Source organism: Alosa sapidissima, chromosome 11 (genome assembly GCF_018492685.1).
Source record: "Alosa sapidissima isolate fAloSap1 chromosome 11, fAloSap1.pri, whole genome shotgun sequence".
In the NCBI taxonomy this organism is placed as follows: Eukaryota; Metazoa; Chordata; class Actinopteri; order Clupeiformes; family Clupeidae; genus Alosa; species Alosa sapidissima.
Window position 1 is genome coordinate 22,560,798 of NC_055967.1, and position 18,168 is coordinate 22,578,965.

General features: G+C 48.7%; 2 protein-coding genes across 7 annotated transcripts; one reads left to right on the top strand and one right to left on the bottom strand.

The window, feature by feature from the left end:
* Window positions 1-957: 957 nt before the first annotated feature.
* On the top strand, window positions 958-5,261 carry LOC121723408 (protein FAM81A-like). 3 transcript variants are annotated; one of them, XM_042109032.1, is made up of 7 exons: window positions 958-1,767; window positions 1,904-2,397; window positions 2,879-3,008; window positions 3,323-3,405; window positions 3,536-3,638; window positions 4,111-4,306; window positions 5,125-5,261. In XM_042109032.1, the coding sequence occupies exons 2-7, from the start codon at window positions 2,393-2,395 to the stop codon at window positions 5,259-5,261; spliced, it is 654 nt and encodes a 217-aa protein (XP_041964966.1). In that variant the 5' UTR covers window positions 958-1,767; window positions 1,904-2,392. The 3 variants fall into 3 exon arrangements, with proteins under 3 accessions (XP_041964966.1, XP_041964967.1, XP_041964968.1); XM_042109033.1 differs by having other exon boundaries at window positions 958-1,508; window positions 1,590-2,397; XM_042109034.1 differs by having other exon boundaries at window positions 958-1,273; window positions 1,400-2,397.
* On the bottom strand, window positions 3,151-18,076 carry fan1 (FANCD2 and FANCI associated nuclease 1). 4 transcript variants are annotated; one of them, XM_042109028.1, is made up of 16 exons: window positions 17,991-18,076; window positions 15,966-17,512; window positions 15,272-15,412; window positions 14,916-15,126; window positions 14,162-14,395; window positions 13,778-13,909; window positions 13,479-13,587; window positions 11,582-11,701; window positions 11,192-11,356; window positions 10,415-10,577; window positions 9,302-9,405; window positions 8,410-8,604; window positions 8,174-8,302; window positions 6,510-6,665; window positions 3,720-4,275; window positions 3,151-3,611 (listed from the first exon to the last, which is right to left on the bottom strand). In XM_042109028.1, exons 2-14 carry the CDS (start codon window positions 17,413-17,415, stop codon window positions 6,528-6,530), a joined length of 3,291 nt encoding a protein of 1,096 aa, XP_041964962.1. In that variant the 5' UTR covers window positions 17,416-17,512; window positions 17,991-18,076; the 3' UTR covers window positions 3,151-3,611; window positions 3,720-4,275; window positions 6,510-6,527. The 4 variants fall into 4 exon arrangements, with proteins under 4 accessions (XP_041964962.1, XP_041964961.1, XP_041964959.1 ...); XM_042109027.1 differs by having other exon boundaries at window positions 17,966-18,075; XM_042109025.1 differs by having other exon boundaries at window positions 17,898-18,069.
* Between the last annotated feature and the right edge of the window lie 92 nt (window positions 18,077-18,168).

Here is an 18,168-nt window from a genome sequence, read left to right on the forward strand (position 1 = left end):
AATTTTTGTCTAAAACAATAATCGGACAGCACAGTATGTTTATGTTAGTGAATGCAGGAAAATTGTGAAGGCAAAGTTGAAGATGGACATGATCATGTCCTAATTCGACAGAAGGGTGCAGATGGGATAACTGCAGTTAGCCTCCAAGTGACTATTGTTGTGACATCTGGCAAAAATGCTATACTAATAAATATAGTTTAAGATTAATAATTAACAATGCATGCCTATGCATGGGTCATGGTTTTACCAAAGTCATAGAACAGTCAAAACTATACATATTCTAAAAGTATATGCACTGTACATGAAATATAGCATCAATCAACTTATGTCCCATCTTCCTCCATACCATGCATAACACATACTCCTCTATGTAGGAGGCGAATCAAGTGAACAGCTGATACATTTTGGCCTGCACTATTAAGGGAAACAAATTAAACACCCTAAACTATATATTTTCTGAAAGCATATACCCTCCGGAGGAGATATAACACCATTTAAGACATTTCCCATCTTCCTCTATGCCATGCACAATACATTGCCCTCTATTCTGTAAAGGCGAATCTAGTGTAAAGTGGATACATTTTGGCCTATACTGTCCAGGGAAAACAAATTAAACACCATAAACTATATTATTTTCTATAAGCATATACCCTCTAGATGAGATATAATACCAGTTAAGACATGTATTATCTTCCACCATGCCTTGGACAATTTGTTTGTCAAATGTTGCAATTAGTTTTGGGTCACTATAGCTATACATAATTACATTATGCCCTGTTTGCCCATGTTAACAAACAATTTCAAAAAACTTATAATACATTTTTTGTTTGTCTTGATGTAAGTAATCAACTCAGTAATTTTCATGGTTATATGTGAAGGTTAATTTTTCCCCCCTATTTGCGTGAGAAAAATACTGAATACTGTATAGGTGCATGAATAGTGTATATTTAGTTATTTTTCTAAACTTTCCCCTATTGGGATTCTTCGGGGCTTTTTTTCCCTTACTCAGGACATATTGAGGATTCAAAATCAGTTAAGTTTGCTTGTGTTGCAATTTGTTCAACCCTTTCTCCTAAAATGACTGGACTGAATGAAAGGGGGTTCATTTGCATAGCCTAGCCTACAGTGTATTTCGTTACTAAGGTGACAGCGTCATCTTTTGCCATTGAGGATACCAGTAGCCTCAAGACAGAATATCAGATGTCGAGCATAGGTGGAAACTGCTGTTAATCCATGCCTTTTGCAGTGGTCGGACGGCAAACGTTTTCCCCAGGTATAGGCTATGCGGTATTATCGAATTTCTGCTTCGGAGAATTTACGAACATATTTGTTTTGCTAAGTCTACTGTTGCATTGATGCTTTTAAAAAGTTAAGCTGTAGTATTTTTTCCCCCACAAAGCTAAGGGAAGTTGTTTGCGTGCGGGGCTGTCTGCCGCTGTTGCTCACCTGCCACCCAAGCTACCCGAGATGCTGCGACCGCGCCTTCCTACTCTACCGAGACATGACAAGTGGGAGTCTTAAAAAGGTCACGTTTTCATTCATTAGGCTTCTAATACAGAACTATTCGGTCACTCTGGTATCCCTCACAGGAGAACTCGCCAAAGTGAGAGACAGTCAGAGCTCCCCGAGGGTGATGATATGGCCCCCAATCCGTGCAAGGTCAGCGCTATCAGCAAGGCTGAAGGTCAGGACCAGATCCGTCTCCTACTTGACGAACACATCCGTGCAGTTTCGGCGCTTATTCACCGACTCAACAAGGATATTCAGGTAGCTTAGGCTACTATGGTAATTGAATCCAGGGAACACCCGTTTGTGCTATAGAGAGGTTTTCCTGTGTGTGTGGGTGTATAAACTGTATTGAGGTGTGTTTGTATAAACTGTATTAAGATATGTGTGTGTACAGGGTGTCCAGCAGCAGATGCAGGCTCAGGATGAGGTGACCTACAGGACCCAAGCCAGCGTCCGTAAAATGGAGGTGCAGCAGCTGGTGGTCCTGAGTGACCTCAGAGCCAGAGTGGGGAGGTCAGAGGTCAACATTATCTTCAGAGACTTCCTTCTCTGATACTTCCACTTCCTGCTCTCCCCACCATCTGTTCCTTTGCCTTCTCACACAGGGAGTCAAGCAGAAGGCCGATCTGTGGTGCCTGACACACTCTGTTAGTGGGGAATTTGAGTGGCAGAACCTTTGTTTTAAAAACAAGATTTTAAATGTAGGCCTACAACTATCAGATCCAGTCCAGTTCAGCTTGCAGTGCAGTGTAGGAATAAGAGAGGACTTCCCTGCAACCAGTCACTATTCTCTGTGTATGCGTATGCTCAAAGAAGAACCTGAGCGCATCATTAGAGTCCTGATCATCCCAGCGATAAAACGGCTGATCTCACTACAGGTCTAATGAGGTAAACAGTACTAGGATGAGCTCAGCTGTACTGATGTGGGAATCTCCACTCAGCTTCTCTCCTGTGTATTCACCTTAGGGTGTGAATGTGTGTGTGTGTGTGCTCTAGTGATGATGATGTTGCACCTCTCGTATTACACACAGCTAACAGACTGGGCTGCTGGCTCCTATTTCATACTCCAGAAGACCAGAGCTGGACACTGCTCTGCTTCAGTAACACACACTTACACTCATACACACACACACGCACACATATGTATGCATGCACACGTTTTACATTATTTCTAAATAACTTCAAATATGGCACACACACACACACGCAGTTGCACTTACTGCTCTGTCTGATCTTTAATACTCATCAGGACACTTCACACTCTCCTCTCAGACTTACGGCAAACACACAGACACACACACACACGTGTAACAGGCATAAGGTATGTGTGTGTGTGTAATGTGTGTGTCTGTATTGTGGATGTTAACAGGTGTGACGACAGCATTACCAGGCTGGCTGCTGATTTCCGCAGCACCAACGAGAGAATTTACAAGATGATACGACAGCATCACGGCTCCCAAACACTCATGGAGTCCAAGCTCAGAGATTTGGAAGCACAGGTTGCTCAAACTTGCACACACACATGTAAACACACACAGTCACACACACACACACACACACCAGAGCCATAGAGAGAAAGAGAGTTGCAACACTCTTTGATATCGCTGCCACGTGGTCATACACAAACACACACACACACGCTATCTTTAAACTTTAAAACAGGCCCACAGCCATCAACACAGCACAAATCTCAATATAGCCAACATGTTACTACAGGATGGTACCAAGTTGATTTTAAACTGCTGCTATATGATATGCTTGTGTGAATGTCCATGTATATCTGTCCTGTGTGTGTGTGTGTGTGTGTGTGTAGGTCCGTTTGCAATGCAGCAAAGCAGTGCGAGGACGCGCCCTAGAGCACACCAGCACACCATCAAGCAACACACTGGACACAAAGTAAACCATCTCCCGCCCACATACACACATCCCTCAAACACACACACACACATATTCCTTAATGGACTCTATAGCCGTTAGTGGGGTCCTGCCAGCCGCTGAGGTTGTGCCCTTCCCTCCGTGTCTCCAGACTAACAGCCGCAGGGCAGAGCGGTCTGAGGGAGCAGGAGTGTGTGCTCAGGGATGCCGTGGAGAAGATCGCCAAGCTGTGTCAGTCCATCAAAAACAAAACTGTAAGAATAGCAGTGTGTGCATATATCGCAATGTGTGCATATATCGCAGTGTGTGTGTATCAAATGCCTGATTGAACCTACCTGTGGACGTCTGTTACAGTTGTTGACAGTCATGCAGATACATTTTAGTTTTTTTTATTGGCCAGGCTGAAGACAGTGATATCTGTTATTGTTGGTGCAACTGTAGGTAATTCACTTCTGGGATGTCACGCACCCCTTAGAAAATGTTTTATTTTGCAAGTAAAATGTCTGACCACGTGTCCCGTTTGTGAGGTGTTTGCGCTCCACCAGGGGGGTTAAGCTAACTTAGGACCATATAGTTAGGGTGTTACAAGGTTAGGGTGCTACAAGGTTAGGGTGCTTCAAGGTTAGGGCTCTCCCCAGTTTGAAAGCTACTTATTCCAGTTTTGTGTGTGGTAAGTTCAGTAACAGAGACACTGTCTCCTGCCTGCCCCTCTTGTCTTATGAGAAGAGTAGCGATGAGAAGGCCATGGTGGAGAGATGTGTCCAGCTGTCGGACAGGCTGACCAGACTGGAGATTTCCCAGAGGAGGCGGGCCCCGCCACACCCCGACTGCAGCCTGGAGGAGTTGATTGACAGCCGCATCAGCAAACTGCAGAAGCAACTCTGGGAGGAGCTGCAGGAAATGAAAGCAGAGACCAACAATGGTACATAACACACCACACACGCACACACACACCCACGCACACACAAATGTGCAGTATGCCAGCTATACTATACCACACCACTACACACCCGTCACTGGTCCGGAATGCCCACGGTATGCCAGCTATACTATACCACCACACACCAGTCACTGGTCCAGTCTGCTATCAGTACCACACACACGGATGCAGCATGCCAGCGGACCCACAGATCACACATGATTATATTCTTAATCCAATATGTGGTACATTTTGACCACTGTCCACCAGAGGGCGCTGAACCAGATCTACAGCAGCGGTTCCCAAACTTTTTTTCCCCGTACCACCACCTACATCCTGACTCGGCTCGCATGTACCCCCACCATCCTACACATAAAAATGTAACATATTCTATTGACGCATTCCAGGCATCATGTGTAATTAGCCGCCCTACATGATAACAAATAACAAAATCAGAATGAGCAACTAGTCTATGAGCTCCCACACTAAAAAAAAACATTATGGAGAACAACATTATGAAACACGAACAAAGAGAATATAGGCTTAAGATGAAAAAAAATATTTAACACCTTTCCGACATTGCCCTTTTTCATCTTGCATACTCCCTAGTGGAAGCTTGCGTACCACCGGTGGTACACGTACCACAGTTTGGGAATCCCTGATCTACAGTATGTCAGCCTGGGGAAATGGATTAATGGGAATAATGACTATAGTTTTCTCACATGAGCAGTGATTCGTTTGCTACAGGAATCCATCTGCTACCACTATGAGTCATAAGCATACGGACCAAACTGAATTATTACTGTTTGTGTTTGTGTTAGGATTTGCCATCGTCCATGACAGCCTGGGGTCTCTGAGGAAGGTCCTGGAGGCCAAGATGAAGATGGAGAGAGATCGGCTCCTGAGGCGTCTTAGGGTGAAGGAGGAGAGATCGGCTCCTGAGGCTGTTTTATGGTGAAGGAGGAGAGGGAGGAGAGATCGGCTCCTGAGGCTGTTTTATGGTGAAGGAGGAGAGAGAGGAGAGATCGGCTCCTGAGGCGTCTTAGGGTGAAGGACAAGAGATCGGCTCCTCACCCTGAGGAGAGGGAGGAGAGAGAGGAGAGAAGACCCTAAGGCGTCTAAGAAGGCGGGAGGAGAGTGTGGCGGTGGAACAAGGGAGACAAGACAGGCTGCACTGACCACCTGTGTATGGACACATCCACAGAGAAGCACTTACTGGACCCACACACAAACACACACACTCTCTCTCTTTCACACACACACACACACACACACATACACACACATACACACACACACACGCAGCACTGAAGAATAGAGGTGTGGTGTGGGCTGTGGCCATACTAACATACATACTAACAGTGGAGCAGTTTAGTATTTTTCACAGAGAGTGGGAGAGAGAGAGAGAGAGAGAGAGAGAAATAGAGAGAGACTGAGACAGAGAGGGAGTGGAAGAGAGAGAGAGGAAGAAACAGAGAGAGTGGAAGAGAGAGAGGAAGAGAGAGAGGGAGAGACAGAGACAGAAAGAGGGAGAGAAAGTTGCACAAAGGCATGAATAGGGATGAAATGATGACACAAAACCAGAGAGAATTCTAGAACTCCATGGAATGCCTTATCAGCGCCTGAGGCCTCAGCCTCCAGACAAGGCTTTCCCTGCATTTTCCCCATGTGCATTCTCATGAGTTTATGGCCTGGCAGGGACTTGGAAGGTCGTCTGAAGGTCGACTCTCACACTCTTAACTGAATGGCCTTTTCATTCAGGCCAGCAGTGGATAAGATGGAGACCCTCATAGCAACCACTCTCCATCAAACGTCTCCATCTTCCGATGGCCCTCAGTCAGATTTCAGAATGACCACACAGGAGTATTCAACGCTTAGTGTTACTTTTTATTTCACAGTTCCATTCCATAGCACTTGGAAAAAACCAGCAGCTTAACCAACTGTAAGATCTAGGAGGTCAGCACTGAATGACTGCCCCCCCCCTAACTTCTGTTCACAGAACACAAAGGCATGCTTGTGGAGTCCATCGTAACCATGGCCACAGTCTCTCATTTCCACTGACACTCTTGCACATTTCATACACTCCTGCACATACTAGACAGTCTTTGGAGGATGCATCCTACTCTAGTCCTCACAAGAGGATGGATCCTGGATTAGTCTACACATGAGGATGGATCTTACATTAGTCTACACAGGAGACAGGTACCTGTCTTCTGCATGCCCATCAGTTGAGGCGGGTGGCACGTGCCCCGATGGCGGTCACATGACACACCTCTACGTCCGCACCCCATTTGCGCAGCTCGTCCAGCCAGATCTGCTGCTTCTGGGACAGACGGTCGTTCGGGCCCTTCACCTCCACCAGCTGGGCAAAAACAGAGAAGAACAAACCCACACAGAGAAGCTGTATTAGCTGAGAATGAGATACTTGTGATTTATCTTTATGCTTTTGTGTTTATGCGTTTTCTTTTTCAACGCAGGGCTCACCCATTGGTTCATGGAAATGTGAAGTCTGGCTCAATATATTTATTAAAAAATAAAAATGGGTGATTGTTGTTTTTTGTACAACAAACTGCTTCAGTTTATGTTTTAAAAAAGTACAGTACACTGTAAACAGAAAACACTTCTGTCCTCTCTTTTGCTGCTGGGACTCTTTATAGAGCCTTGCTTTGCTGCTGGGGCGTTTGCTGTGGTTTGTTCAGCTACATGAGAGGTGTGCTAGTCCTGCTACAGGTGAGATAAGCTAGTTCAGCTACAGAAGGTGTGCTAATTCAGCTACAGGAAATGTGTGCTAGTCCTGCTACAGGTGAGATAAGCTAGTTCAGCTACAGGAGAGGTGTGCTAGTCCTGCTACAGGTGAGATAAGCTAGTTCAGCTACAGGAGAGGTGTGCTAGTTCAGCTACAGGAGACATGTGCTAGTTACAGGAGAAGTGTGTTAGTTCAGCTACAGGTGAGATAAGCTAATTCAGCTACAGGAGAGGTGTGCTAGTTCAGCTACAGATGAGATAAGCTAGTTCGGCTACAGGAGAGGTGTGCTAGTCCTGCTACAGGTGAGATAAGCTAGTTCAGCTACAGGAGAGGTGTGCTAGTTCAGCTACAGGAGGTGTGCTAGTTCAGCTACAGATGAGATAAGCTAGTTCGGCTACAGGAGAGGTGTGCTAGTCCTGCTACAGGTGAGATAAGCTAGTTCAGCTACAGGAGAGGTGTGCTAGTCCTGCTACAGGTGAGATAAACTAGTTCAGCTACAGGAGAGGTGTGCTAGTTCAGCTACAGGAGAGGTGTGCTAGTCCTGCTACAGGTGAGATAAGCTAGTTCAGCTACAGGAGACATGTGCTAGTTACAGGAGAAGTGTGTTAGTTCAGCTACAGGAGAGGTGTGCTAGTTCAGCTACAGGAGAGATGTGCGCTAGTTCAGCTACAGATGAGATAAGCTAGTTCGGCTACAGGAGAGGTGTGCTAGTCCTGCTACAGGTGAGATAAGCTAGTTCAGCTACAGGAGAGGTGTGCTAGTTCAGCTACAGGAGGTGTGCTAGTTCAGCTACAGGAGAGGTGTGCTAGTCCTGCTACAGGTGAGATAAACTAGTTCAGCTACAGGAGAGGTGTGCTAGTTCAGCTACAGGAGAGGTGTGCTAGTCCTGCTACAGGTGAGATAAGCTAGTTCAGCTACAGGAGAGGTGTGCTAGTTCAGCTACAGGAGACATGTGCTAGTTACAGGAGAAGTGTGTTAGTTCAGCTACAGGAGAGGTGTGCTAGTTCAGCTACAGGAGAGATGTGCTAGTCCTGCTACAAGAGAAGTGTGCTAGTTCAGCTACAGATGAGATAAGCTAGTTCGGCTACAGTAGAGGTGTTTGCCCGGTGTGCTAGTCTTCTCACCTTGTAGCTAGCGGACACAGAGCTCCACACCACCAGGTCTGGCAGGCCTCCACGACAGTGCCTGTAGTCTCTGGCCATCCGCAGGATCACTTCTGCCAGGAAGGAACCGCCCATACACCCCACCAGACTCTGGGTGGAGAGAGAAGGAGTCATACACACATACAGACTCTGGGTGGAGAGAGAAGGAGTCCACCAGATGCTGGATGGAGAGAAGAGCAAAAGATTCACACACACACCTGAGCCTGCTGCAGAGAGGAGAAACGTTCCCAGCTGACGAGCGCACACACTCGGCCTTGCTGGCTCTGCCACACGTCTGCCAGAAGCTCCTGCAGTGTCTCCACCGCTGCTTCCCGCACCAGCTGCACCCGCGCCTCAATGGCCTCTTGCCGGTTACCGTAGAAACAGTCAGTGTGCAGGTCGAGTGGACACGTCTGACCACGACGAGAACAGACTGGTAAAGAGCAGCGAGCAAACCAACCACCCAGCCCTCACCCACAATCCCACATCACAACATATACCCCCACATCGCAACACTACTCAACTACCCCCACAGCCCACAACTACCCAACACTACTCAACTACCCCCACAGCCCACAACTACCCCCACTACCCAACACTACTCAACTACCCCCACAGCCCACAACTACCCCCACAACCTAACACTACTCAACTACCCCCACAACCCAACACTACTCAACTACCCCCACAACCCAACACTACTCATCTACCCCCACATCCAAACACTACTCAACTACCCCCACAACCCAACACTATTCAACTACCCCCACATCCCAACACTACTCAACGTCCAACACTACTCAACTCCCCCCACAGCCCACAACTACCCCCACAACCTAACACTACTCAACTACCCCCACAACCCAACACTACTCAACTACCCCCACAACCCAACACTACTCATCTACCCCCACATCCAAACACTACTCAACTACCCCCACAACCCAACACTATTCAACTACCCCCACATCCCAACACTACTCAACGTCCAACACTACTCAACTCCCCCCACAGCCCACAACTATCTCACAGCCCATAGACCTGAAGTTGCGGTGCAGGGGGATTTTAGGTGGTGTATGATTTTAGGTGGTGTATGATGGTGTGTCCTACCTGATAGGGGTATCTGAAGACATCAGGCACGCCCTCCATGAAGATGATGTCCCACATGAGAAGCCCAAACAGGGTGGAGAAGGTAGAGCCTTCGCCATGCAGCCCTGCATGACAAGGGACACGGTCAACCTCACGCACGCATGTGATCACGATCTCACTTACATACACACACAATATCTCTCTCTCACACACACAAACACACACAGGATCCATTCCAACTCACCCTGATCGTAGCCCACACACACAGGTTATATGCTAATTACACACACACAGGCTACATGCTAACTCAACCTGATCGTAGCTCATGGGATCTGCACTTATCTGTCTCACACATTCACATAGACTCCATACTAATTACACACACACAAACACACACGTTCCATGGTAACTCACCCTGGTTGTAGCCCACCCACACACACACACAAGCTCCATACTAACTCACTCTGGTTGTAGCGCGCACACACACACACACACACGCTCCATGCTAACTCACCATGGTCGTAGCCCACACACACACACACGCCCCATGCTAACTCACCATGGTCGTAGCCCGCCCACACACACACACACACACATGCTCCATGCTAACTCACCATGGTCGTAGCACACACACACACACACACTCTCTGTGCTAACTCACCCTGGTTGTAGCCCACCCACATACACACAAGCGCCATACTAACTCACTCTGGTTGTAGCACACAAACACATACACACACACACACTCCGTGCTAACTCACCCTGGTCGTATCCCCCCCCCCCACACACACACACACACACACACACACACACACTCCGTGCTAACTCACCCTGGTCGTAGCCCACACACACACACACTCCGTGCTAACTCACCCTGGTCATATCCCACACTCACACACACACACACACACACACACACACACTCCGTGCTAACTCACCCTGGTTGTAGCACACACACACACTCACAAACACACACACACACTCCGTGCTAACTCACCCTGGTTGTAGCCCACACACACACAAACACACTCTCTGTTCTAACTCACCCTGGCCGTATCCCACACACACACACACTCTCTGTGCTAACTCACCCTGGCCATATCCCACACACACACACACTCCGTGCTAACTCACCCTGGTCGTAGCCCAGCTGTCTGTAGTGAGCCAGCGCCAGGTCCTCCACAGAGCACATGACTGTGGCCCCGCCCTCTTCTCCCTCTTCCTGGTCGGCCGGCCGCAGGAACACAGATTTACCCATACCCCCCTGGTGCGGGAACATGTGACCTCGGATGGTGACCTGGCCAATCACACACAGGAACACAGATTTACCCATAACCCCCTGGTGCGGGACCACGTCACCTTGGACGGTGCTCCAAGATCTGCCCTCAAACCTACAGCTGACCCCCCCACAGTCCCCTAAACTGTTTTGGGCTTAAAGCAGTCTCTCTCCAGTCAAGTTAATCGCTCGGCTGCTCAACACAACCGATTAATGCCGTTTTGTCATAATTGGCATCGGCTGATTAAATTGCTCACAAGGCAGATTAATCAAACCTGTTCGCAGATACAGGCAGCGTCTTGCGAATCCTGTGGAACAATGTTACTGCTCCTCATGTACCAAATTCACCATTCTACAGGCCAACAGAGCAAAACATGGCCATTTCACTGCTCCTCAGTAGGGATGGAACGATTATCGGTATAATGGTAAACCGCGATAAAAATGTTGAAGATAATAATTACCGTTTTCATTTCAAACATCATGATTATCACTGTTGATATCACTACTGGTCCATCACTACTCCCATACCAGTCCATCACATCACTACTCCCATACCGGTCCATCACTACTCCAATCACTACTCCCACACCGGTCCATCACTACTTCGGCGCCCTTGTCCCTGTCCCCAGACTCACGTGGGGGACGTCCCTGATGTGAACACTGGGCAGGTCCTGCAGGAGGAGGCGGAACTTTTTGAGGCTCGGCGACTCCTTCATGCGGGCGGCCCGCTGGTGCAGCGCCAGCTGGTGACCAGTCCGGACCAGTGGGTCCGAGAGGCCGTCCCGGATCGCACCGATAGCCTGTGGAACCCAGAACCAGACCAGAACAACATATATATAAAGAAATGTGTATATTTCTACATCAGGTAGGTGATCTTGACATCATGAGCTGTGCTATGCACCCACATGGAGAAATATACATGTTTCTTATAAATATACTTATAAAGCATCTCTGCTGAGTGATCCAGTATGTATGAGTGTGTGTGTGTATGAGTGTGTGTGTGTATGTGTTAGCTGATTGGGTACCTGCTCGTGGAGTTTAAGGTGCTGCTGTAAGTTGAGGGCCAGGCGGTCCCACCAGCGCCCCCTGCTGTCTGGACAGTAGACTGATTGGGCCAGTACAGCCCTCAACTCGGCCACAGCCTCCTGCTCACAGCACAGATAAACACAAGATCACATCACCTGCACACAATCCCTTAACATCACATCACCTGCACACCGTCCCTTAACATCACAACACCTGCACACCATCCCTTAACATCACATCACCTGCACACCATCCCTTAACATCACATCACCTGCACACCATCCCTTAACATCACATCACCTGCAAACCGTCCCTTAACATCACATCATAGGCAGCCGTGGCCTACTGGTTAGCGCTTCGGACTTGTTACCGGAGGGTTGCCGGTTCGAACCTCGACCAATAGGCACGGCTGAAGTGCCCTTGAGGAAGGCACCTAACCCCTCACTGCTCCCCGAGAGCCGCTGTTGTTGCAGGCAGCTCACTGCATCGGGATTAGTGTGCTTCACCTCACTGTGTGTTCACTGTGTGCTGAGTGTGTTTCACTAATTCACGGATTGGGATTAAATGTAGAGACCAAATTTCCCTCACGGGATCAAAAGATACTTATACATCACCTGCACACCATCACATCACATCACATCACCTGCACACCGTCCCTTAATATCACATCACATCACCTGCACACCATCCCTTAACATCACATCACATCACCTGCACACCATCCCTTAACATCACATCACCTGCACACCGTCCCTTAAAGGAGAATTCCGGTGTGATATTGACCTAAAGTGTGTTGAAACATGATACCGAGTGTGAACGTATGTCTCATAGCTCACCTCGGCTTGTCCCCTGTACTCAGAAATCTGCCGCTAGTTGCCGCTACCAACAAGGTTTCGTTGTGGTGCCTCGGGCATCGGCCTAGCCATGAAAATAAATCACTGTTTTACACCATTTACGAGGCTCAAAGTAGCTTCATACTTCATTGGTAGACTTCCGAGGGCCTTGACATTTAAAACGAGACATGGAGAACTTTGAAAAAGCACTGGTAGATTATTTACAAGACGATTTTGTACAGACAGTACCTTAAGGAATTTTACCGTTCAACGCCATCTTGAATTTAGTCACTCTACCAATCTACCAAGTCTACCAATGAAGTATGGAGCTACTTTGAGCCTCGTAAATGGTGTAAAACAGTGATTTATTTGCATGGCTAGGCCGATGCCCCGAGGCACCACAACGAAACCCTGTTGGTAGCATTGGCTAACTAGCGCCAGATTTCTGAGTGCAGGGGACAAGCTGAGGTGAGCTATGAGACATACGTTCACACTTGGTATCATGTTTCAAGCCACTTTAGGTCAAAATCACACCGGAATTATCCCTTAACATCACATCACCTGCACACCATCCCTTAACATCACATCACCTCATCTGCACTCCATCCCTTAACATCACATCACCTGCACACCATCCCTTAACATCACATCACATCACATCACATCACCTGCACACCATCCCTTAACATCACATCACCTGTACACCATCCCTTAACATCACATCACCTGCACACCATCCCTTAACATCACATCACCTGCACACCGTCCCTTAACATCACATCACCTGCACACCATCCCTTAACATCACATCACCTGCACACCATCCCTTAACATCACATCACCTGCACACCATCCCTTAACATCACATCACCTGCACACCATCCCTTAACATCACATCACCTGCACACCATCCCTTAACATCACATCACATCATCTGCAAGCCATCCCCTAACATCACATCACTTGCAAGCTACTATCCTCTAACAAATTAACACCATAATCTCTGTAAAGTCTACACACCCACCTCATAACACCGTAATCTCTGTAATATCTACACACCCACCTCATAACACCGTAATCTCTGTAGGATCTCGATGCCACGAGACATGATGCGGGTGTAGGTCCATCCTACAGTAAAAGACCGCAGAAATACCGGCAGCTCCTTCTCATGTCTACAAACACACACACAAGCACACGCATACGCACATAGACACATGCGTGCACGCACACAGACACACACACACAGTAGAGGAAGGAAACATTTTCACAAGCTGAACACACAGAAAACTTTTTCAGAGGTAATCTATCAACATGAGAGCAGAAGCAAGGGCCAGACAGAGAGACTGGCTGCCATGTTCTTACTGGAGGTCCCCACTCTGCTGTAGCTCCTGCCACGTTGCCTTGGCAGCCGTGTAAAGCCCCAGGGCGTCCTCCCAGCTGCCTGACTGCATGGCGACAGTCACCTCCTGCAGGCAACGAATGGCTACCTCATACCTGAGAGGGGCGCAGAGAGAGGGCCAGTCATAACCATTTACACTAGTACACTAATACCCCAACACAAACACACACATTACAACATTAACAACACCCACCACACACACACATTAATAACTCCCACCACACATACACACAACTAAACCATTAACGCCCAAACCCAAACCCACACACACACACACACACACACACACACACACACAACCATTGACGCCCCAATACACACATACACACACACACATGCTGTCTGACCTGATGAGGTCGTCCCTGTGGCGGAACACCCTGGCCTGCCGCTGGATGCTGTACTCGGGGAAGGCCAGCTGTCCGGAGTTGACCAGCAGGATGGTGTAGAGCTGGCCCTGCCCACCCGCTGCTGCCGTCTCATCGTCCAGCGAGTCCGTCAGAGAGAAGAGCAGCAGCAGCCGGGAGAAGACGGCCCGCGGACACACACACAGACGCACACACCGGCCCGCCAACTGTCTCGCCCTGGACCGGGAGAAAGAGGGGGAGGAAGAGAGGGAGGAAGAGATGGAGGGGGGGGGGGAGAGAGGGAGGTGGGAGAGAGAGGGAGGGAGAGGGGGAGTGAAAGAGAGGGAGGGAGAGAGAGAGGGAGGGAGAGGGGGAGAGAAAGAGAGGGAGGGAGAGAGAGTGGAAGGAAGAAAAGGAGAGAGAAGGAGAGAGAAAGGGAGGGAGAGAGAGGAAGGGAGAGATTATTATTCCAATTAATCCATTTCAAATCATTCGTAGTTTACAGAAAGTTTGGTGGGGCACGGAACTTCCACACGTACCCATAGTGTAAGCTTCAGTGATTACTCATTTTAAATCAAAGCTAACCCTGTGCTAAGTGCTTGACCCTGGCATTGCCCCATTGTCTTTATTGTCTCCAAATAGAGAATTCTGTTTTGGGTAGTGAGTCCCCTCACACCACTGCAACACCCTGTCTATCTCTGAATGATACACCTTCGCGTCTGAATCCTGAAAGATTAGGAGATGTGGTGCTTCTCACTTCTTGAGAATAACTGCCCCCGTGCTGCTGATTTGCCCCGGGGCAGAGGGGAAGAGGGCGCGTTGCTTAGCCAGCTTCAGCAGCCCCTCCACTAGCTGGGGCCTCTGGGTGGCGCTGTTTCCCCCGGTCAGGTGCAGTGTCTTGGCCAGACTCCTCAGCTCTGGGGCTGGCAGCACCTCCAGCACTTCCGCCAGGTCCTGCAGCTCATGCTCTGGACACACACATACACATACACACACGGCTATTCTTACAACTGACTGTTCTCCAAACTGAGACAAACACACACTCACACACACAGTTGATCTTCAAACTGGGACAAACACACACACACACACACTCCAAGTGGTGCTACTCACCATCCTGCAGGAAGCGTGCCTGCACCAGCTCGTCCACCACGGGCCGCAGGTCGGCGCTGATCTCCGTGTAGTCCAGCTTCTCCACCTGCAGCCACTTTAGCTTCCTTTGGAACAGACGCACATACAGCATCTGACCTGGCCCTGGTGACACACACCAGCACACACACTGCTTATCAAAGCACACAAACACACTGCTTATCAAAGCACACGAACGCAACCCCTTCATTGTACTAAATGTACTATGAACCGATTTAAAAAGTGTGTGCGTGCTTGTGTGTGTGTGCATGCCTGTGTGTGTGTGCAGGCCTGTGTGTGTGTTTGTGTACGGTCACTAAATGTACATATAAATTAATTGATCGTATGGCCCCCCATGAACAGAATTCCACGAAACTCAGCATGCATTCAGATGGTGTCATAGTGATCCTACAGGTAAAATGTTGTTGTAAAATGTTGCAGCTCTGAACATGTCAGCCAAAGATACCTGCGATTACAGAGCCTCATTTTGCTTTTTCATTTTTAACTATGTGGCGCTATACTGCAAATGAGTGGTTATGGGATGGGTTGAGATGGCCCCTTGAGTCTAACGTTCAAAACAATGTGGTCCTCCTAGGCCCTACGGTTCTCGTGTCCACCATACCCTCCACAGAGAGATGTATGCGTACCTGAGAGGTGTACACGTGTAGGCAGGTGTTACCTGAGAGCTGCTGGAAGGTGTGGACGGCAGCTAGGTCCTCCTGGTTGAAGAGCCGCCGGTCGTCCTCGTGCTCCATCACCACCTCCAGCACAGACAGGAAGTTCCGCAGGTAATACGGCTTCCGGAAAGACCCTGATGCTCCCACTCTCATGTGTGTGGCGTCAACACTGGACTCCAGATGCTCCGATTGTGATGTTCCACATTCTCTCTTCCTTGTTGACTCATAGCTCTGCTCCTGATTAAGACCAAGCTCTGCTCTCCTCACAGTCCTGGACTGCTCGTTATGAAGACCCGGTCCAGTACTAGACTGCTCGTTATGAAGACCCGGTCCAGTACTGGACTGCTGCTCACGGCTCTCTCCGGCTGAGGGCGTCTCTGCTTGTGCAATGTGCTTGCTGTGTCCTGTTTGCTGAGCGCTGGGAACAGGGCGGGTGTCCGTCTGGGTGTTATTTGTGTCTCTCTCCTGTCTGACTCTCTTGCGGAGTCTGGACTTCAGCGTGTGTGTGTCGGACCTGCTATCTCCTGGCGCCTCCATCAATCCCCTCTTCAACGAGAAGGACTTATTGCTACATCCATCAGGAGTAGTGCGCGGTAAACGTGATTTTACAATTTTGGGATCACACTCCTCCTTCTCTACCAGAGGGGGGTGTTCACAGACAGCTCGTTTCTGAGAGGAGAACCATTCGGAGGTCTTTACTAATAGGCCTTGTGGTTCTCTGGTCATCTCTGATTGGTTTTCTTTTTGAGAGCTGTTCAGTTCACCATCATCTCTGTCTGTCCCTCCAGCACGGCTGGTCTGCTTGGTGGTCGGTTCTTCTGAGAACGTCAGGGCCTTTCTGGACAGTCTGGAGGACAGGCTCCCAAGGCTGACGTTCTGCACCACTTTCGGCTGGTCAGGGACTTTCCCCAACTCCACCTCCTGTTGCTGCTGTGATTGCTGCTTTTTGAAGTAAGGACTGGTCTTCAGCTCACCGCTCTGCTCAGGTGACTTCGCCCCGGGCTGCTTGTCAGGTGTACTCCAGGTGCGCTGAGGTGACCTTGTCCCAGGCTCCTTGTCAGGAGTACTTCTGCAGGTGCGCTGAGGTGACCTCGTCCCGGGCTGCTTGTCAGGTGTACTCCTACAGGTGCGCTGAGGTGACAGGATCATCACAGGGTGCTTTGGTTCCCTACTGGACGGCAGCGTGCGCTCATCCTCATTCCCCTGACAGAACTTCTTACACTGGGTGTCGATGTGCTCGTTGATCTTGAAGCGAGGGACCAGCTCGCCACACAGGGGGCATGCCAGCTTACTGGGTGGCGCATTACTAAAAAAGGTGGCAATGGTGCCCGCCCTCGCACCGCCGTCCCCTGCCCCTCTGGCGCTGCCGCTACCCGTCTTCCTCTTCGTCAGAGACAGACTGCGGTACGACTGAGATCCTCTTCCACGCAGCGACCGGCGTTTCTCTGCCATAAGCTTACAGGGTTTTATGTTTACTTGGAAGGAGACAAGAAGCCCATGTTGCAGACGTGGACTGTATCACACCGCTCTATGACAATCCCTCCTCTACCTGTCAAATGCACACGAAGATACACACGATTAGACTTCCTCAGGAAAAATATAGAAATGGTCTCAACAGCTTCGGAACTTTTATGGCAACCTTCAAATAAAACAGTGTTAGCAAGTAACTTAAGATGCTGCATTGATGTTGTTGTTGAAGGCTGAAGGCAGCGGCAGAGAGGGCAACGCGTAAACATTCTGGTAAAGTTTAAGATAGTAACGTAAACCCTCGACGGCCTGAACACCTGACATTAACGCAGTCTTTTTTTAGTTAATTACGTTAGCAAATTAACTAGGGTACGGACGAACACAGCCCGATAAGAAAAGAAGCAGCGACAATATTGTTAGCAATTGCAATGATTGAAGATAACAGGTTATCAAATCGCATTACCCACATGCCGAGAAGACTGGCTTAGGCTTTATGGTTTAAATAGTTTTAGGGTGTAACAGAAAGATACTGCACCGTCTTTAGTATGGTAATTTGTTACATTATATCTGGAAAGCTTGAAAGAGTTCCTAGCGTTAGCTTAATAGCTTTCTTCATGTCGGTCCTGCTGAAGTGCCGAAGTCCCGCTACAGAATAGACTAAAAGGCAGCAGTAATCGAGCAACTCTCGTCAGATTTAGACATAACTAATCAATTGTTTTGTTTTGTTTTTATTATATT

Bases quoted from the DNA above. Each gene is read 5' to 3' on its own strand.
- LOC121723408 (XM_042109032.1), top strand. The intron at 3,009-3,322 runs GTTGCTCAAACT...GTGTGTGTGTAG, and splicing joins TCAGAGATTTGGAAGCACAG to GTCCGTTTGCAATGCAGCAA. The intron at 4,307-5,124 runs GTACATAACACA...TGTTTGTGTTAG, and splicing joins GAAAGCAGAGACCAACAATG to GATTTGCCATCGTCCATGAC.
- fan1 (XM_042109028.1), bottom strand. From the start codon at position 17,415: ATGGCAGAGAAACGCCGGTCGCTGCGTGGAAGAGGATCTCAGTCGTAC. The intron at 13,910-14,161 runs GTCAGACAGCAT...CGCCCCTCTCAG, and splicing joins CACAGGGACGACCTCATCAG to GTATGAGGTAGCCATTCGTT. The intron at 8,303-8,409 runs GTGTGTGTGTGA...CTCTCCACCCAG, and splicing joins CCTCTCTGCAGCAGGCTCAG to AGTCTGGTGGGGTGTATGGG.